At 35.6% G+C, this 22869-nt stretch overlaps 1 protein-coding gene across 4 annotated transcripts in view; it reads right to left on the bottom strand.

Moving 5' to 3' along the window:
- TENT2 (terminal nucleotidyltransferase 2) overlaps nt 1-22869 on the bottom strand; it is a 55368-nt gene that overhangs the window by 31042 nt on the left and 1457 nt on the right. For all 4 annotated transcript variants that reach the window (XM_045512323.2, XM_074360191.1, XM_010949251.3 and 1 more), the window contains 3 exons: nt 18769-18942; nt 18463-18552; nt 16285-16522 (listed from right to left, as the gene is read on the bottom strand). In XM_045512323.2, the coding sequence (XP_045368279.1) occupies nt 16285-16522; nt 18463-18552; nt 18769-18905 (465 nt within the window). In that variant the 5' untranslated portion in view covers nt 18906-18942. The remainder of the gene's footprint in view (nt 1-16284; nt 16523-18462; nt 18553-18768; nt 18943-22869) is intronic.

Raw genomic sequence — 22869 nt, 5'->3', positions numbered from 1 at the left:
TTACAACCTTCGGTTGCTGCATCTGGGACAGGAGCTAGGAATGGTTTTTACATTTTTAAAGGATTATAAAAACAAACAAAAAGATGCAACAGAAACCATATGTGAGTGGCAAAGTCTAAAATATTTACTATCTGGCTCTTTAAAGAAGTTTACCCAACCCCTGGTATTCATACAACGAATACCAAACACTACAGAATTTAAAAGTAAAGTCCCTGGTTGTCTATGCTCAGGCAAGCCACTCTCTTCTCCATTCTTAAAACATTCCCTGAACCCTGCCTTCTTGTTGCCATCTACAGACAGATGTCCCCGCTTATCTACCCATCTGGTTCACACTTTTCCCTCCAACTCGCCTCTTGCCATCACCACAGGTGACTTCTCTATCTATAATAGGCTAAGTATCATAACATATTCCCCACCATTTCTGAACTTTTTTTACTCCAATATTTTTCATCAGTGTTACACTCCCACAGCCGTAATAAATGTCTTTACAATAAAATGGAACTTCTCTAGCTCTGAAATTTTAAATTTCAGTGTACTATCTTGGCTTTAATTTCCTGTCCAATTCTCACTTTCTTACTCCCCTCATACCTGCTCTAGAGCCATACAGACGAGGATTCTCTTGAATCCTCCCTTTTCTCCCAACCCAACAGCACCTGAAATAGCACCATTTCCTTCCCTACCAAGTCTATACCCACAATGCATCCCTTGAACCACTCTCTTTTATCATGCCTTAACAACTTTATACCCTTGTCATACTCTTAACACCTGTCCTACAAAATCCTAATTTTAACTTCAATACAAACAACCACCTTCTCTGCTCTTATATCTGAATTACTAACAGAAAAAAATAAAAAATCATAAAATTGGTATCTTTCAAATTTAGAGTTTAAGAACTAACCTAAAGGTTGGCCCTTAACATCTTGTCTATAGGTACTACTACCCACCCTCTTCCTTAAACTGAGGGGTTCAATTCAGTGTGGAACAGCAACCAAAACTGGGAGGGACCTTCACAAACTACAATTCACAGGTAAATGCAAGAGGATCACACAAAGATCAGAAATCTCAACACTAAATGAAACTCCCTACTGAGACAAAGCAACACAGCAAGCAGAAACTGCGAGGAAAAGAAATCTAAAACAAGCAGTACAGAGCTATTTAGGGGTAAAGGAAAGACAGTCTAGAACTGGAATGATTCTGACTCCCAGAGAACATCTGACAATGTCTGGAAACAGTTTTGTTTATAATTGGGTGAGTAGGGATTACAGGGTGGTCACTGGCATCCAGGAGGTAAAGGCCAGGATGCCAGCTAACATCCTACAATGCACAGGACAATCCCCTAAAGCAAAGATAATCTGACCAAAAACGCTAATATTGCAGAAGGTGAAAAACCCTGGTCTAGATAAAAGTAGGGAAGGAGAAGAGAAAAGGTCTCAGAAAGTATGTTTCTGAACACTATATAACAACAGAAGAAGAATCCTAGAGCCACAAACCTAAGAAAGCTAGTTTGTCCAACCCTACTCATCTTAAGAGTGGTATAGAAAAAGCCATCTCATCTTAAACACAAGTAACATAAAAGAACTGGAATCTCAAAAAGAGAGGCAAGAATGGGAGGACAGAAAAAAAAGTTGAAGAAATAACACCACAAAAGAATTCTAGTCAATTCACATACAAACTTATTAAGAAAAATGACAGGAGTAACATTACTACAGATAATGAAGCACACCAGAAAGACATGTCCACAAAACTAATGAAAATTTTAATATAATACATAGAACCAAGGCTTTTTCTCTCATGTCTTAATTTTCTAAAAAGATCACTGATTATAAAGTATACATACTAGCAAAAAAAATAGAATTTATATTTTTAAAACTATCAAAAGTAGCAAAAAAACAAGAAATATTTAGAAATACATTTTACAACAGATATACAAAACCTATACTCTGAAAATTACTAAATACTGATGAAAGAAATTAAACACCAAAAGAGATACACCATGTTCATGGATCAGAAAACTATTGTTAAAATGCTAATTCTCCTGAAATTGATCCACAGAGTCAACACAATCAAAAAAATTTTTTTAAATTTTAAATCAAAGCCCAGCAAGCTTGTTCCTAAAATTGAAAAAATAATTTTAAATTCTTTTTGGGAAGGCAAAAGACCAAAATTCAAGAACAAGAAGAAATAAATTGGAGGATTTACCACACCTAACTTCTAGACTTAACCATACAGCTACAGTAATCAAAACAGTATGGCAGTGGGAAAAGGAGATAAAAAATAGTTTTAAAAAACCCCACAATATTGAAATATTCATGAATGAAATGATATGATACCTGATATTTGCTCCAAACTAATAAGGTAGGGAGGTACAGACGAAATAAGATTGGTCCTATGTTGGTAATTGTTAAAATTTGGTGTCATGAAAATTTATGATACTATATCCTCTATTTTTATATATATTTGACATTTTCCATAATAAAAAGCTTTTTTAAAAACATCCATCTTTACAAAAAGATGCGAAAAAGGTTTAAATGTTAAATGGTTAATATAAAATTTTAAACAGTACTTGAATAAGTAAGTTTTATTCACCTAGAGTAGGGTTGGCGAACTATGGCCTGGAGGCCAAATACTGCCTCTGGCCTGTTTTAGAGGGTAAGTAAACTAAAAATGATTTTTATATTTTTAAAGCACTGTTTAAAACAGAAAAAAAAAAAATATGTGACAGAGGGCCCATGCAGCCCACACATGTCTAAAATATTTACTATTTGGCCCTTTACAAGAAAGGTTTTGCCAACCCCCTGATCTAGAGACTCAGTTAAGCAGATCAAGATTGCTAAAAGTCAGAGTAGATACTTAACATCTGCTGAATAACAAAAAGAAATTTCTTTACAACAATTCTCAAATGAAATTTCATTATATTTAACTTTTTTCATCTGAATGACTAGGCTCATATAGAAATACTCATAATGAAAAAATGTATGATTATGAAGAAAATAACAAAATTCCACATATTTGCTCCTCTCCCTTTTCTACATTCATGGGAACATTTCTTCTCTTTCAGTTACTACTATAAAGGAGGTCTAATAGGTTTTATACAAATAAATTTTCCTATTATCTAGTCACATTGTTGATTCACATTATCAAATTATGTTACTGTATCCTAGAAAGAATATAGAGTCCAGATGAGACAAAAACTCAAAAGAAATGCACATATATGCTGAAACAAGACTACTCTTACTTAAATTTACAGAACTATTTCAGAAGATGGCTTAATGGTCTTATAATTCTGGGGGAAAAAAGGAAATGTATGATATGAAATCTCTTTGGCTGAATATCAGGCATCAAATATTTATATCATATACGTAATAACAGGCTGACTATGCATAATATCATTTCAAGAACTTTAATTATTTTTGTTTCATTCTAAAGCAAAAATTTCCTTATCATTAGTTTAAAAAAAAAACTATTGCAACAAAGCATCTGTAAAGCAGATTATTCTTAAAGTTGTTTAAATTTCTACAATACTACCAGTTTAATCTGCCTGTCAAGCTCTATTACTTTAATTTAAATTAATTCTGTAAGAGATCTATTTCTCACCATATATAAAAATTATATTTGCTCAAAATTGTATAAAAAGTAAGATTTACCTAGTATAGTTTAAAATATTAAAATCAGTATTTCTTCCAAATATCAAAGTTCACTTTCCATAAAAAATATAACCTATCCTCAAAGTCAGGCTCAAACCAAACTACTAGTAAAGTTATCATTGTCTAAGGTCAACACAAGCCATTAAAGACAAGTATGAATGTGGATTCAGAAAAGTTTTAAAATGTGTCAGTAAATAAAGCTTAAGGTATAACTCCTGCATGGTATTCTCAGCAGATTTTCCATTTGTCCCTGTTAGCTGGGTCCCCATGTAAAAGAAAGTGAAAAAACCTTTCAGCTGGGAATACCAAGATCTGATCATTTACTACAACATATGAAAAATGGTAACAGGGTTTTGGCTAAATATAAGTGCAATCTACAAACAACAAACACAAATTAATAATGAGCTTTCAAGACAGGAGAAATAAAATTAAATATGGTACAGAAAACATTAGTTCATTAGGTCATTAGTTCATAAACATTTCAACAAAAACTGGCAAGTCCTCAGGCTCTCTCATTGCCATAATCTTTGTTACACACCTAACTGTAGAAAAAGCTGGTATCAATTACTGAGTAATATAAAACTAGATATGTAATAAAAGTTTAAATTCATTCTTGATGTTGAATTTCCTTTCTCTTCACATTAAATAAAATAAAATAGAATCAGGAAAATGTCATGCTGAAAATAATGTGCTGTCATCCTTATTAGCACGTTAAATTACTATGCTTTTGTGTATGGTCATAACGTATAGCCTTCTTAATTTATAAATTGTTACATTCCTTAGGCAGTATGAATTACTGATTTCTCTCCCTGAACCCTGACTGCTTTTAGGCACATATTATTACCTGAACATAGTCAAAAAAGAATTGCCTAAATAAAGGAGGGTGGAAAAAAACAAAAGCTTTCACCTGAGGATCTCTTGGGCTAAGTCCTGGCCTAGATTTTCCACATGAATTTACATCTCAGTAGCTTTTAAAACTTTTCTGACAGACACATACATTATAAAAGATAGAGCCCTAGGAATAAATTTAACTAAGGAGGCAAAAGATCTGTACAACAAAAACTATAAAATATTGATGAAAGAAACTGAAGACTACAAAAGATATCCCACTCATGGATCAGAAGAATTAAAACTGTTAAAATATCCATAGTACTCAAAGCAATCTATAGATGTAATGCAATCCCTATCAAACTTCCAATGATATTTTTCACAGAAATAAAAAAAGCAATTCTAAAATTCATATGGAACCACCAATGATCCAGAATAACTATAGCAATCTTGAGCAAGAAGAACAAAGATAGAGGCATGACCCTTCCTGATTTCAAATTCTATTACAAAGCTATCGTAATCAAAACAGTATGATACGGGCATAAAAACACACACACAGAGACCAATGAACATAATAGAGAGCCCCCCCAAAACCACACACATATATGGTTAACTAAAAGGTGCCAATATTATACAATACAAAAAGGATAGTCTTCAACAGTGTTGAGAAAACTGGATATCTACATGCAAAAGAATGAAATTGGACCCTTATCTTACACCATACATAAAAATCAACTCAAAATGGATTAAAGACTTAATTGTAAAACCTGAAACTGTAAAACTCCTATAAGAAAACATAGGGGAAAGCTCCTTGGCCTTGATCTTGACAATGAGTTTTTTTGTATTTGACACCAAAAGCACAAACAAAAGTAAAAAATCAACAAATGGAATGACATCAAACTAAAAAGTTTCTGTACAGCAAAAGAGTCAACAAAATGAAAAAGCAACATACAGAATGGGAGAAAATATCTGCAAACCATATATCTGAGAAAGGGTTAATATTCAAAATATGTAAGAATCTCTCACAACTCAATAGCAAAACTACAAATGATCCAATTTAAAAAGGACCCAAAGAGAAGCACGATGGCAGAGTAGAAGGACACTTGTAGCTCACCCTCTCCCACAAATACACCAAAACTCACATCTACGGACCCATGCAGCCAACCAGAGCACCTGTGGAATGCCGACGGAACATTGCCCTCTTCGAAAAACAAAGACGCCAAAAATCTGGTAGGAGAAAAGGAAAAAAGAAAGAAGAGAAAGCAAAACAGTGCAGGATCGGTCCCGCAGGTAGGGAGTGGCAAAGGAGGAATAGTGCTCGTTCGCTGAGTCTCCCCCCTCCAGCAGAGAGGCCAGTGGGATGGAGGGGGAGCCTCAGAGGCTTAGATCTGCCCCGAGCACCCCCTGACCAACAGAACTAAGTTAAACGGGCACAAAGGGTCCCCGCAACACCCAGCCCAAGACATGAGCCGGCAGCTGGGGGTTGGGACAGGCTGCCCGAGCAGGGCGGAGGACTGGGGCGGCTGCACTGAGTCAGCCCCAGGGGACTGCAGGGGCTGAGCACTGTGGCTGGGAGGGGATACGGAGCAGAACAACCTCGGTCCCCCATAAATTGCGAAAAAAGCAAAGCAACACAGCTGGTGTGCCCTGGGGGGAGAGACGCCATAGCCTTTGTCTCCTCAGACCCACGGTGCCATTACTGGAGCTTCTCAGGAGAAGAGAGGCGGGGCGAAGGCACAGCCACCATATCCTCCTGTGCGCCATATCCTCCTGTGTGCAGAGCCTGGGCAGGGGGCGGGGCCGAAACCTGAATCAGCACGGGGGGGGGGGGTGCTCCGCAACCTCCTAGGCAGGACTGAGACTTGTTTACAGCCGGAGGCAGACAGGATCTTTCTGCCCCCGCACCTCAGAGAACTTGCAGCACCAAGACAAACAAGGAGCTGAGATTTGGCCCCTAGCAGGGGTGGGGCTGTTTCACGGTCTTCCCCAAGCCCACCTACAGAGCGCCAACCCGAGGCAGAGAGGAGAGCTGCACAGAGCAGCGGAGGGACCAGTGCAGGGAGAGGGCGGGCGGCCACCTGCCTTCCTGGCAGGAACGCAGCACCTGACCATTGTGCTGGGAGGGGGCACGATCCGCCCACCTGCCTCACCCGAGCACAGCAACTGAGTGCAGCATCGGAAGGGGGAGTGACCTGCCTGCCCACTGGTGCCAGAGAGATATGAGCAATATGAAGAAGCAGAGGAACCACTCCCAATTAAAAGATCAAGAGAAATCCCCTGAAAGCACAATCAAGGAAATAGACACTGATGGCCTACTAGATCAAGATTTCAAAAAAGGAGTGATCAAAGTACTGAAGAAACTAAAAGAAATAGTGTTTAGAGATATAAAATATGTCAAAAATGAAATAGAAGCTATAAAGAAGAACCAAGTAGAATTAGTAAACTCATTTGCTGAGATCAGAGCTGACCTAAAGGATGTACAAAGCAGGTCCTATGGGATAATATAAAGCATGCCAATCTTCGCATAATAAGGGTTCCAGAAGGGGAAGAAAGAACAAAGGGGATTGAAATCATGACTGAAAACTTCCCAAACCTAAAGAAGGAATCAGATATCCAAGTACAGAAGGCTCAGAGGGTCCCAAACACGAAGAACTCAAACAGACCCACTCCAAGACATATCATAATCAAGATGGCCAGGGTCAAGAATAAAGAAGTGATCCTAAAGGCAGCAAGAGAAAAACAAAGAGTGAGTTACAAAGGAACAAGGCTCAGAGCTGATTTCTCTACACAAACACTACAGGTCAGAATGGAGTGGCAAGATATATTCAAAGTCCTGAATGAAAAAAAGATGCTGCCTAGGATACTCTATCCAGCAAGGCTACCCTTTAGAATAGAAGGAGAGATAAAGAACTTCACAGACAAGCAAAAACCAGAAGAGTTTAGCAACACTAAACCCATGGTAAAAGAAATATTGACAGGTCTACTCTAAATAGAAAAGAAGCAGGATGCTACAAAAATGAGAAACTCATAACTGGAAAGGTGATAACTACCATGAATTACAAATAGAATAAACACAAAATTGTAAAAGAAGACATCTAAATCATTAAGAGTGGGAGAGGGAAGCGAGGAAAGCCACTGTGGAAAACAGTATGGAGATTCCTCAAAAGACTAGGAATAGACTTATGACCCAGAAATCCCACTCCTGGGCATATATCCAGAAGGAACCCGACTTCAAAATGACACCTGCACCCCAAGGCTCATAGCAGCACTATTTACAATAGCCAAGACATGGAAACAGCCTAAATGTCCATCAACAGATGACTGGATAAAGTAGTAATATTTATATAATGGAATATTATTCAGCCACAAAAACCAACAACATAACGCCATTTGCAGCAACATGGATGTTCCTGGAGAATGTCATTCTAAGTGAAGTAAGCCAGAAAGAGAAAGAAAAATACCACATGAGATCACTTGTATGTGGAATCTTTAAAAAAAAAAAAAAAAGAATAAGAACATAAATACAAAACGGAAACAGACTTACAGACATAGAATACAAACTTGTGGTTGCCAAGGGGGCAGGGGGTGAGAAGGGACAGACTGGGATTTTAAAATGTAGAACAGATAAACAAGATTATATTGTATAGCACAGGGAAATATATACAAGATCTTGTGGTAGCTCACAGTGAAAAAAAATGTGACAATGAATATATGTATGTTCATGTGTAACTGAAAAATTGTGCTCTACACTGGAATTTGACACAACATTGTAAAATGACTATTACCCAATAAAAAAATGTTAAAAAAAAAAAAAAAAGGATCCAAAGAGACATTGTTTCAAAGAAGACATACAAATGGCCAAGTACATGAAAAGCTGTTCAGCATTACTAAGCATCAGGAAAATGCAAATCAAATCCACAATGAGATACTACCCACAATTGTTAAGATGGCTATTACCAAAGAGTCAAAAGATATGTGTTAGCAAGAGTTTGGAGAGGAAAAAAAACCCTTATACACTGTTGGTAGGAATGTAAATTGGTACAACCATATTGGAAAGCAGCATGAAGCCTCCTTAAAAAATTAAAAATGTAACTACCATATGTTCCAGCAATCCCACTTCTGGGTATAAATACCAAAGGAAAAAATTTCTATCTCAACAAGGTATCTGCACTCCCATTTCCCATTGCAGCATTATTCACAGTAGCCAAGAGATGGAAACAACCTAACTGTCCACTGACAGATGAATGGATAAAGAAAATGTGGGGGTTTTGTGCGTGTGTGTGTGTGTGTGTGTGTGTGTGTGTGTGTGTACACATATACAATGGAATATTATTTGGCTTTAAAAAAGGAAATCCTGCCATTTGTGACATGGATGAAGCTAGAAAACATTATGCTAAATGAAATAAGCTAGACACAGAAAGACAAATACTACATAATCCCACTTACATGTGGAATCTAAAAAAGTAAGATTCATAGTAGTAGAGTGTGGAACGGTAGTTACTAAGTGCTGGGAACAGAATGAGGGAAATGGGGGAATGCTAAAGGGTACAAACTTTCAATAAGATGAATATGTTCTGGACACATAATGTATAATATGGTGAATACAGTTAATGTATTGTATACTTGAAATTTGCTAAGAGAATTTTCATCACAAAAAAACATGATAACCATGTGAGGTGATGAATATGTTAATTATCTTGATTATGGTACTCATTTCACAACATATATATACATCAAAACATCACACTGTATGCCTTAAATATATGCAGTTTTTGTCACTCATATCAATAAAACTAGAAGAAAAAAATTAGTAGGGAATGTGGGCATATACATATTTTAACTACTTGAAATTCAGTGAGCTAATAATTTATGAATATTTTATCCACCTTTTCAATTTCTTCTTTGTTCCTAAATAAGGTGGAATGTTGAAATTTTTAAAGACAGAGCCTCTGAGAAATCTGTAAGATAACTGTCCCCAAATTGTTCCTCCTAGGTGCCAAGAGGCTCCATAATTTGCTCCTTTTGTAAATTAAACATTACATAAGAAATCTTGAACAATTCATTCATAATCATCTTTTGATTTTATAACCAGTACCATGAAAACCTTAGCCTATCCTCATCTCAACTCAAAATTCAAAATCAATTACTTCAGTTCTCATAAATCTTCAAACTACCCAGAATTTCCACAGAATAGTTATAACAGGTGGAATTCAGGAGCCTGGAAAACTCTGATTCCCCTACAGCCTCTTTTTTGTCCAGGCAACCATGTATTCACCTAAAAGCCAGAGTGAAATAAAAGTTAAAATTCAGAGAAGTACTTCAGATTTTTGACATAAAGAGCTCTGTTTGTTAATATAGCAACTTGAAAAAACAGAGAAAATACTTTTAAATGGGGGAAAAACACTCAGAAGGGACTCATTTTCAAAAATTTAATTTTTCAGATTTCAAAACACAGAATTAATTTTCAAACTAATTAAAACTTTTACTAACAAAATATTTCCCTGGAACTTACTAAAGCAGCTGACTGATTTATTATTAAAAATAATTTATTATTAAAATAATAAATTCATTATTACCAATCTTAAGTGAGCCTTGCACACTACCCAGCAAATACTATTTCAGATCTTCCTCCACTCTGTTTCCCTGGGCAGCTTGATTTCCTGCACTCAGCGAACACTACGTCAAACTTTACCCACTATTCTTAAATCTCTGACATCTCACGTCAACCTCTCTACTCTCAGTGGATGACCCTCTGCATAGTAATTCAGAGAGAAAACAGGAAGAAGCCACTCAACTCTGGAAACACCATTAACCTTTCTACACCACATCTACAAACTTCCTTGTATCTACACCTATCCTCTCCTCCTACCCTTCAGTTCTGTAAAGCTTTCCCCTTACCTAAAGCCAGTCACTCCACTTACAGGCAGGATCCCCACACCCTTTCCATCTTCTAAGGAATCTTATTCATATTAGTACTTTTCTTTCCAGAGTAGTCAATCTCCTCTCTCTCTACTCAATCCTTCCCCTAAACATTTATAGGTTGTTAAAGTTTCTTCCACCTTAAAAACAAAAACAAAAACCCCTTTGTTCCAACTTCCCATCTCTGGCTCCCATCTTTCATAGCCAAACTTCCCAAAACAATCGTTCATATGCTTAGTTTCCATTTCTGTTTTCCCACTCCCTCCTCAACCTATTTCAGTCAGTCTTGGATCCAGGCTCTCCTCTCTCCCTGGACAATCACATCCATACTGTTGACTTCAGTTGTGATCTATATGCCAATGATTACCAAATGCATACTTCAGGCCAATACCTTTCCTCTGAATTCCAAATCTATATACATTAAACTATCAACTTTAGGTATCTAATTTGATGTTACAAATGCATGTTTAAGGCAACATGTCCACAGAACTCATGAGACCCTTGTTCACCCTCCAATTCCTATTAAACACACATACTCATAAATCTTTTTCTGTCTCAGTGAATGGTACCACTATGCATCCAGCTGTAGAAGCCAGAAACTTGGGAATAATCTTCAATATCTTCTCTATCTAGTCCAGTGGTTCTCAACTAGAGGCAGTTCTGCCCCCCAGGGAACATCTGGCAATGTCTGTAGACATTTTTGGTTGTCATGACTGGAGACTAGTGGCATCCAGTGGGTTGAAGCCAGGAATACAGCCAGACATCCTAGGATGCAGAGGACAACCCCTCCACACCAAAGAAAGTTGGCCCAAAATGTCAATGGTGTAGAGGCTTAGATGACCTAATCTAATCCATCATCAAATCTTACAAATTCCACTTCCCCAATACAGCTTAACTCCATCAATTTTTCTTCATTTTAACTATCAGTGCTTCTTAATTCAAAGCACTATTATCTTTCATCTAGAATACAATAACTTTCCTACATCCATATTTGCCCAACTGCATAAAATGAAGTCAGAATAATTTAAACTCATCTTTCCTGCTTAAAAAGAAAAAAACCTGAATAGCTTGCCGTTGTTCTTAGGCTGAAGACCAAAATGACACAGAAGTCCTTGCATGATCTGCTGGCTGTCCCCACTGCTCCCACCACACTTCAGCCATTCTCCCCCTAATCAACCAAACTTTAACTGCCTTGGCCTCCTTTCAGTTCTTTGCACACACCATGCTTCTTTCTACATTAGGACCTTCAAACATGCTGTTCTTTCTAAGGCATTCTCTCCAGCCCAACCACGCTTTCACTAGTTAACTCCTACTTATCCTTCAGATCACAGCCCAAACATTATCTTGTCTAGACCATCCCTGAAACCTCAAACAAATTCTCCCAGCACTCTGCAATTTTCCTCTATGACATATATAAAACTGTGATTTGCCATGATTATTTTTAATGGCTCTTCCTCTGTATGTACACGGTAAAGAGACCATGTATATTTAGCACAACATTGTAGTAGCTAGCACTCACAAGTATTTGTTGGGGAAAAAAAAAAAACAGAATCTAATCTACTACAGGAGTTTCAATTGTCACTTTTATTGCAGGTGACTTCAGAATTCATATCTCTGGCTCCAGCCTTGCTTCTGAAATATACAACCAGTTCAGCTACAACACGTTTTTCTACAATATCAATTAGCTTACAGATGATTGGTAAATAGAGGAACAGTATCATCTGAATGTATTAGTTGGGTTTATTTGTATGTGGAGCTGAAATTATAGAAATGTAACTTTTACAAGGAAGAAAAAAAGCCCTCAGCTTAGCTGCTCACAGGCAGGAGTCCTTATAGATCTAAGACAATTAAAAATGAGCATCTGCATCCAGAGTTTCCACTCAATAACACACCCACAGCCTCACACAGCTCTCTGCTGGTGTATTTCCTTCTGAGTCTACCTTAACAGCAGCCTCACCGACTCAGAACTCCACTTTTAAGTGTCTTGTCTCAGTACCCTCCACAAGCCAGCATATCTCAACTCTGTATTATATACTTTTAATATCCCCTGCAGCAGCATCCAACCACGCTAAGCCATTTACCTGTTCTGTCCAAGACACTTCCTAAGGTATCGATTATTATTCTTGACAGTATTCCATTACAGAATTGTTTAGGTTCTGAGTACTATGCTCCAGCCCTGTTTTCCCAAAGTCCTATATTCTCAGCAAGTAATTTTCAGAACATGAGGTCTTTCAAGAGCACAAACGTTAGAGCAGTTTCCCACAGTTCCAAGTAACTCTTGACTAGTTCTTCAATATGCTTATATGCCCCAAATCTGAGTTCCTTATCTCTGTTAACAGTCCAGAATCAAATCATTAGTCATTGATGTCTGTCTGTCTCTCTCCCCTCTATATTCTGTCATTTCACACATCTATTAATTTTCCTTATGCATGGTCTCTCACATCTTTTCCACCACCATCCACCATAAGCTTCAGCACCTCTCATCTGAAAGAACTTAATAATTACTAGCCTTTAAGGTAATCACCCATCTTCCAGGCCCTCCTTATTCCACACCAAACTCCACTATACTGCAAGAACTATCTTCCCCAAAATGCAAATCTAATTATGCTAGTCCTCTATTCAAAAACCTTCAATGGCATTCTTCTGTGCTTTCAAGGACTCAAACTACGGCTCCACTTTTATTTCATACTGAAACTCATTTTACAATGCGGCAGAGATAAACAGAGAGAAGTAAACCATACAAACCGCCAAGCACACTGCTGACAAAGAAAGACACTCAATAAATACTAGTTACTACTGTCACAGATTATCTGCAGTCTTAGTCAGTTCTAAGAATGTCATCTCCCTACCCTTGATTTTAAGCATGTTAAGTTCCTCCTCTTTATATTACTAGAGATAAGGGTCAAATCTTGGCTGTGTCACTTACTAGCTGTGACCTTGAGCAAGACATTTAGCTTTCTGAGCCTCAGTAAAATTAAGATAATATCCATGTCATGGGGTTGTTGAAAAGACTAAATGACATAGCATAGGTAGAATGCCTAGAAGAGAAGAGACATCAATAAATGTTAGTTTTCTTAAAAAGTGTTCACTTAAAGAATGAACACAGAACTAACTGCTTGCCTTCTTTCTCCCGCAACTAGATAAGTAGACAGCAGCACTCAAAGAAATTGGTTTAACAACAAAATTTTACCTTTATCCCTTGAGATAAGTGCTTTTGCCACAAACATAAGGTTTAGGAGAATCTTTCCCTATGCAACTAAGCAAAGAGAAAGTTACTGATATGGAACCATACTTTACTAGATGATTTACATGACTAATATAAATCCTGTTATTAAATTTACTGAGACTCAATATATACCTAATCCATATGCAGAACTAGTATTTAGTTAGTTCTAACAGTTAACTATTACATCCATATAAATACATGCAAAAGCAGAGCTTCAATACTCATGCATAATCTTTTCCATAAAAAATGGTCCTACCTGCATACATATATCAAAAACCCCTCGTATAACAAAAGGTTGTTATATATTCATTCAAAGAATTAGCCTGATTTGATTTATACCGTGGGCTTTCACAATATAGTATTACTACCGTTTTTCTAAACTGATAAAGCAAAGAAAGCACAAAGAATTCAGCAGAAGGGGGAGGGGGAGAGCAATACCAAAACATCCCAAGTTAGTCTTTTTCCATTTACTTTGCTTTTTCCTCCCTCCCACTGATTTTGCCTAAATGCTTTCCTACTTGATAGTAAGAAGAAAATGACAATCTTTTTCATAAATAGTGCTGGGACAATTGAAAAAAGAGCAAAAACTGAAGCTGGAAATTAACTCAAAATGGATCAAAGACCTAAAACTATAAAGCTCTTAGAATCACATAAAGGCATTAATTTTTGTGACTCTGGATTAGGTAATGGTTTCTTAGATACAACACCAAAAGCTCAAGCAACCAAAGAAAAACAAATAAACTGGACTTTTTTTTCATCAAAATGAAAAGCTTTTGTGCTTCAATGGACACCATCAAGAAAGTAAAAAGACAAACCACAGAATGAAAGAATATATTTGCGAATTATATATCTGACAGTCTAATATTCAGAACATATAAAGAACTCTCAGACTATAACAATAAAAAATAATAACATAATTTAAAAATGAGCAAAGGATCTGAATAGACAATTCACCAAAAAAGATACACAAATGGCTAACACACCAAATCAACATCATTAGTCATCAGAGAAATAAAAACCAAAATTACAATGAGATACCATTTGCAACCACCAGGATGGCTATAATCAAAAAGACAAACAATAACAAGTGTTGGTAAGGATGCAGAGAAATTAGAACACTCATACACTGCTGGCAGGAATGCAAAGTGGTGCAGCCACTTGGGCAATTCCTCAAAAAGTTATACAGAGAGCTACCACATAACCCAGCAATTTCACCACTAGGTATAGACCCAAGAGAAATGAAAACATGTCCACACAAAAACTTGTACACAGATATTCACAGCAGCATTATTCAGAATAGTCAAAAAAGTGGAAACAGCCCCAAAAAATCCATCAACTGCATAAATAAATCTGTAAGTAAAATGTTATATCTATACAATGGAATTCTATTCAGCAATAAAAAGGAATAAAGGACTGAGAAATGCTATGACATCAAAGAATTTTGAAAACATGCTAAGTGAAAGAAGCAAGACCACATATTGTACGATTCCATTTATATGAAATTCCAGAATAGGCAAATCCGTAAGATAATAAACGATTAATGGTTTTTAGGGGCTGGGGAGAGGGGCAGGGATGAGAAAGGAACTGTTACTGAGTACAAGGTATCTTTTGGGGAAATAAAAATGTTCTGAAAGTGGGTAGTGGTAATTGCTGCACAATCTTGTGAATACAATAAAAACCACTAAATCATACACTTTAGAAGAGTGAATTTTATGATCCAGTTACGTGTCAATTAAAGAAAAATAGAATGACAGCAGAATAAATGGCACAACTAAGGAATAAAGTAAGTGTTCCTTTCTGATCCAACATTTTCTGTACACTTACTATGCTCCAGACCTACGCTGGTTGCCAGAAACCCGAAGATGAATAAAACAAAGTCACTAAACTCTCTTCAGGCTCATTCTCCTTAGCCTACACATGTCATATTTCTTGAGATAGAGCAGCCTTGAAAATGCAAAAACAGCAAATATAAGCCACAGACAATCCAAGAGAATGCAGATATTTACATGATAAACCCTGCGAATTACCTAGATTTTTTTTTTTTAGGTTTCACTAAATTTGGGGAGGGGGAAGAGCTATGCTTCTAGTACTGGTATTAAATAACTCATTGTTCCCCAAAGCTGATGTCATTTTCCAAGAATTACTATTTAAATAGCTTCATTTCATTTACTTGAAACTTTCTGTAAAAATAATGTTTCTGATAAATCTTTCTTGATCATATCACCTTGAAAGTATTATTTTCTCAGTGACTCCTGGGTTCTCTAGTTTTGATATTCAAAAACCTCATGACAAATACAAATATTCCCCCAAAAGATGATTTTTAACACTTTATCACAATATCCATATGAAAATTTGTTTTCTGTAATAAGAATAGATAATAACAGAATTCTCTAAACTAAGAAATCAAATGTTTTACACTCTAATTTCAGATTTTTATGAATCAGAGAAAATCTGATTTCCTGATATGAAAGCTGTATTTCCATAAAAGAACAGCTAACAAAAATCAAAGAATCAAATTAAGACAGAAAACTGTTGGACAGTACTTTAAACAGTGCAAAAAAGGTCATGGTCTACTTAATCCAAGGCATGAAGATATTTCTGATACTTTAAATACACTACTTATATTAACTTCTCAAAAGATAAAACTAAAATCTATATTATAATTACCTTATCTTTGGCCTCAGGCAGTGTGATTTCTCGAGGTTCTAAAAATGGTATTTCTTGAAAAGGTGGAACACATCTGACTACATCTGGTACATAGTGTGTATGAAACAATGGCGGCATTGAGTATCTTCTATCACCTGATAAAGGCACTATGTGGTTAACTATAGTTGGCTCTTGGTGGGGTGAGTGAAAACGTTGCCGTTTACCATCAAGTGGAAGATTTTTTTCATCACTTAATCTCCTGAAAACAAGCAAAATACCTTAGTGACTAAAGGTTAAATTTTCTGATAATAAATAGAAAACAATTTAAAACAGATGAAATATTGATCTTCTCAGCAAGGCCACATTATTAGCTCTAAATGAATCTTAAAATATTCATTTTCAGCACACAAGATGCCTTAGAAAACACCTTAGAAAAAAATGCGTAATAATAATGCATATTTTTAAAAAAACAAACCACATATATACATTAGGGTTGCTCTCCTGCATTTGAACTACCACAGTATTTCACATTGGCAGCAAAAACTTGATAGGAAAATTTCTATTGATAGAATCACTAACAATAAAAGATCCAAACTCTTAACATAAGGAGGGTAAGATTAGGTTAACTGAGTGCTATATATAAAAAAAGGTTCTTTGAGTCCACCTAAGTCAGTAGGTTTATCAGTAGGATAATTTTTTTTAACTCTACAATTTTATGGGTCATAGCCACCTGAAAGTTTTTTTTAAATACTCCTTTGGATTATATCAATTCCTCTCTCCATGACAGACCCACAAAATGACTGGAACTCCTACTCACAGGTAAAGGTAAATAGAGCTAAAAATGTAAGCATACATTTAACATTTTTAAACATAAAATTTAAAGCTTTATATGCTGGATATCTTCTACTGAGAATGTCAAATTTAGTTTTTAAAATACATATGTATAATTATGAACTAATGAAATTTATTTTCATTTGCGATTCACAAATGGATTATCAAGGCAATTTCTAAAAAAAATGAAAGTTTGAATAAAGTCAATACTTTAAGCATCATTATATAGTTTTCCACAATGACACTTTGAAGAACAATTCACAGTGTTCTAAGTGAGGGATCTTCTAAGAGGGGATCCAGAACCAGACCACTAGGGTTCACATCCCAGCTATGCTACTTTTACCTCAATAACCAGGTCATTACTTCTGTGATCTTCAGCTTTCTCCTCAACAGAAGAGGGGCAACAGTACTTACCTCACAAAGTGTTGTGAGACTTAGTCAAACCAATACTTAAAACAATGCCTACTACACAGTGAGTGATCAATAATTCTCACTAATGTTATTTTTAATTGGACATAAAAGTTATGGAGTATTTGTACAGGCTTTAAATATCAATATCTTGAAAATATTGCCAAATCTTATTTTAATAATCACCCCCTAAAGTTCTATCATAATTATCCTGTGACACATCAATTTCTTTAAATTGGTTAAAATGAATTGGCTCCCAACTTCTCTACAGAAAGCTTTACATCATGTAGAAATTTTCACTATAATAATATTTATCATGGAGCCTTACCTGTGTAAGATAAATAAAATACGAAACTTTGCTAGAAAGGTGTTATAGACTGAATCATGTCCTCTCAAATACATGTTTAAGCCGTAAGCCCCAATGTGACTATATTTGGACACAGGGCATTTTAAAAAGTAATTAAATTACAATGGGATCATTAGGGTGGGCCCTAATCCAATATGACTAGTGTCCGCAGAAGAACAAATTGGGACACAGAAAACATAGAAGGATGACCATAAGAGGACACAGAGAGAAGGCAGCTAAAGAGGGAGGCCTCAGAGGAAACCAAATCTGCCAACACCTTGATCTTGGACTTACAGCCTCCAGAATTGTGAGAAAATAAATTTCTGTTGTTTAAGTCACTCAATCTGTTGTACTTCATTATGGCAGCCCTAGTAAACGGATACAGAAACCCATCTGATTTAGCTGAGAATCTCAATTAAAAAGTAGTTATCTAAAGAGCTATCCCTAAAATTTTTTAAACATTTATAAGTTTTAAAATTCTGTTACAGTACTGATCACACAGGTCCCAGAAAACAAAGTTTAGTGCATAGTATCCATTCAACTTTAATAAGATACACTGTTAAACAGTTCCCAGAAATCAAATTTTTCTTTCAAACTAAGTAAGAAATACTTACTTCCTTCCTCGAAATAACGGGGAAGTTGAGGTCTGTATTGGACTGACATTTCCATATGTCAACTGCTGTAATGACACAGCTCTGGACAAGCTATCAAAAACAAAGAAAGAACAGCAGTAGTATACATTCTTTTTCCTTAAAAACAAAAGAAACTAATTTCAGAAAAACTAAATAGTTCACTGACCAAAAGAAAACAATACATGACGACATTTTCTCTAACTCCATATGTTTCATATAAAAAGGATTTGTGTCAAGCAGAAAATGAAACTTAAACAATGATATGGGCCAAAGTAACACCATACTTACTCTGTATTCTGAAAGTTGAACTGTGCATCTATAAGCTGCTGGTGTGAATAAAGGCTTGGTGACAGGGTGAAGAAGTTATTATGTTGTTGATGGTTCGGAGTGAAAGGCGGGCGACCCAAAATTGAGTTTGGGAACATGCTCTTGTTCACTAAAAGTGAACATGTATTCTTCTACCTAGAATAGTTTTAAAAGACAATTTATTATAGCTTAAAGACATTGAACTCTTTGGTAACCAGCATCTGTTATTTAATAAAGTTATCCAGTTATGAATTTCATTTGCAAAGTTATTTTTTAAAGTTTAAATAGTTCTTCTAAATCACACTATAGGTAACAAAAAAAACTTAATAATGAATTTTAAATCTACATTAACCATTTTATTCAAATGATAGTAAAATCTATGCAAGTTTCTAATTTTATGATAAATTTACCCTAATATCAATGAATCTTTTAGAAATCAAGTTAATACCTCTATACTCTGAAAATAAAAACAATCCACTTGAGAGACATTTAATTAAATCCCACAATTTCTTTATTCTCAGTCTAATTTATTATCAGTCTAATTTATTCAAAGGTATAAGCCATCATGACAACCTGATTTCCAGGATTTAGATGTCATAGACATGATCAAACAAGGTAAGGAATCTGTGTTGCCTAATAACTACTTATAAAAAATTCTGAGATTCCCCTCAAAGTCTAAACAACTTATAAAAAGAACTTCCAAAAAAAGAAGTCTTATTCCACAGGAATGGGGAAAATCTGTGTACAAAGCAATCAGAATCATTCACTGCCCTGGGCAGGAGACTAGATTCTTTGCAACAGCTGACCCCTAAAAGGCTAAATAGGGTAAGAAAACAAGTATTATGTATACAAAGTGAAAATAGGATCCCCAGCCTACAATCCCACTTTAGGCAATTTGAAAACTAACCTATGGAATAACGGAAGGAGAAACCATATAATACAGTAACCAAAGAACCTATAACATAGTAACAGTTTTTCAACCCCCCAAAAAGTTAAGCCTGCTAGCAATCTACAATGATGCCTTCTACTGAACTGCCACTCATGCATACAAGAAGCTTCCAAGTTAGATTTCTAGTTAGAAAACAGACATCCATGGATCACCAGAATTTTAAAAAGGCTTAGGAATAAATAGGAACAACACCTGGAACAAATGAAAACTGGAAAGAAAAAAAAATCCTCCATAATTAAGATAAGAAATGTGTTGTTTAAAAAGTAGAAAGGGCTGAAAGGACCCAAGGAGTATTAAGCACAGTTTAAAAATAGATATATATATATACACATACACACACACACACACACAAATACATCAAGGCATATTACAGTGAAATTTCAGAATATCAGGTAAAAGAAGCTTATAAATATTACAGACAAAGAAAATGTTACAAACAAAGGGGTGGTAGTCAAAATGGCTTTGGACCTCTCAATAGCAACAGTAAAAACAAGAAGACAAGGAAGTCAATGCCTTTAAGGCTGTGAAGGAAATGCTTTCAAGCTAGAATTCTATACCCAGCTATACTATTGATGCAAAAGGAGATTAAAAACAGTTTTAGACATGTTAAGGTATCAAACAGAAAGAGAAAACCTGCAATCTAAGAAAAGGGAGCTCCAATACACAGCAGAAACAAAGTAACTTCCCCAAGATGATGATGAAGAGAAGCTGACAGCTTAAATTAGAGCACATAGATAGAGGGCTTCAAGAAGATATACAAGGAGGAAAAAAAATTAACTGGTAGAGGAATTCTGCTAACAGACCAGACATAAGTATAGAAACAGAAACACAGAAAGTTAAAAATAAATTACTAAACTACATAGGATTCATGAGACAATGACCTTAAATACAATTCATTATAATGAATTTTGCTTGATATTTAATTTTCTTGTAATACAGATACTATAGATCTGATCAAACAAGAGAAGGAATTTGTATTCATAAAAACTAGAATTAAAATACTCTACATTCAGATTTTAATTCATAGTTAAAATTCAAGATATTTTGTTTACACCTGTAAGTAATATGCTTGTGTCTTTTTCTGGACCCAAATAAAGTTCTATACACATGCATTCAGAGACCCAAAATGACTTAATAGCCCAGACCTCGCCTTATTTCCATTCCATTATGTGGACAGATTCAAACTTAAGAATAAGTCAAAAGATGTCTTGTGGCCCAGAGGTACTCTTCAAAGCGAAAGACCAAATACCCACAGCTTAAAAGCTGAGAGATTCCATACTCAAAAATTTTCTTTAGGGCAGGTATCTAGATCAGCCTATCTTAAATTCCAGATAAGCATAGATTTTGAAGTCCTTCCAAAACAATGTATCTATCACATTCTGTTCAGGATGAACCTTGGCCCTCAACTCTGGCTCTTAAGCAAGCCAGGCTTCTAAGTGGAGTGGATCATTCCCAAAGAGTTTAATGAAAAATGAGGTATCACCTCATGCCAGTCAGAATAGCCATCATTCAAAAGTCCACAAACAATAAATACTGGAGAGGCTGTGGAGAGAAGAGAACTCTCCTACATTGTTGGTGGGAATGTAGTTTGGTGCAGCCGTTATGGAAAACAGTATGGAAATTCCTCAAAAGACTAAAAATACACTTACCATATGATCCAGCAATCCCATTTTTGGGCATATATCCAGAGGAACCTTAGTTCAAAAAGATACATGCACCCCAATGTTCTTAGCAGCACTATGACAATAGCCAAGACATGGAAGCAACCTAAATGTCCATCAACAGATGACTAGATAAAAAAGCTGTGGTATATTTATACAATGGAATACTATTCAGCCACAAAAAATAATAAAATGCCATTTGCAGCAACATGGATGGACCTGGAGAATGTCATTCTAAGTGAAGTAAGCCAGAAAGAGAAAGAAAAATACCTTATGATATCACTTACATGTGGAATCTAAAAAAAAAAAAATGAATTTACTTACAAAACAGAAAGAGCCTTACAGACATAGAAGACAAACTTAGGTTATCAGGAGGGGAAGGGAGTGGGAAGCGATAAATTGGGAGTTCAAGATTTGCAGATACTAACTAATATATAGAAAATAGATAAACAACAAGTTCATACTGTATAGCACAGGGAATATATTCAGTATCTTGTAGTAACTTACAGTGAAAAAGAATGTGAAAATGAATATATCTATGTTCATGTATGACTGAAGCATTATGCTGTACATCAGAAATTGACACATTATAAACTGACTATGCTTCAATAAAATATATATATATGAAAAAAGAGTTTAACCAATGACATGCAATACTCTCCAACATAGGTATCCTGCATGACCTTCTAGGGATAAGGAACTAAACCAAAAGCCCATGAATTTCAATTCCTCTTTCTAATACTTTTCCTAATACATTCCAACACTAATTCTGATGAAGATAAAAATGACACCAAAATAATAAACTATTATAAACAATATAAGGAATCACTTTTTAAACATAACAGAGTTTCCGAGAATAAAATCCAGGAAACCTTTACCACACCAGGTACAAGGAGACCTCACAAAATTTTAAATCTTTTTGTTTATATTCTGAATGAAAGGCTTCTTCACTAAGTAGAGAATGATCTATAAAAAAAACATTACTTCACATTAACCATGGTAGCAAGTCCAAGAAATTTTATGATAAATAAAATTCAGATATTGGTGCTATCCTATTTGTCTCAGTTTGAAAGTTATCAATTTCTCAACCTGTACCTGACTACAAAACAGAATAATCTACGTAAATTTTGAACTGTTTTAAAACTGTTGCATTGGTTCTTGCCTTAAGGAGAGGAATCTTCAGGACCACTTCTTGACTAAGGTTGCCCAGTGGGAAATTATACAGGTTTATTTGTAAATAAACATACATAAGACGAAGCTGTAATGGAGTAGTTTTACAAAGTTAATTCCTGGTGATATAGCATTTGGTCCTGAAACTTACAACCTGGAGTTTCTGTTCTCTCCTCCAAGGAATTAGAGAACACTCCAGGTTACATAATTCCTTCATCAGGATTCCCTGGAAAGTGGAATCTATCTAGTATAAAAAACCAGAACTGTAGTGGCTAAATTGACTTATCTGTCCACTTTGTTCAA

Source organism: Camelus bactrianus, chromosome 3, assembly GCF_048773025.1.
Source record: "Camelus bactrianus isolate YW-2024 breed Bactrian camel chromosome 3, ASM4877302v1, whole genome shotgun sequence".
Lineage (NCBI taxonomy): Eukaryota > Metazoa > Chordata > Mammalia > Artiodactyla > Camelidae > Camelus > Camelus bactrianus.
The sequence above is the reverse complement of the archived record's forward strand: the minus strand, read 5'-3'. Positions and strand labels throughout refer to the sequence as shown.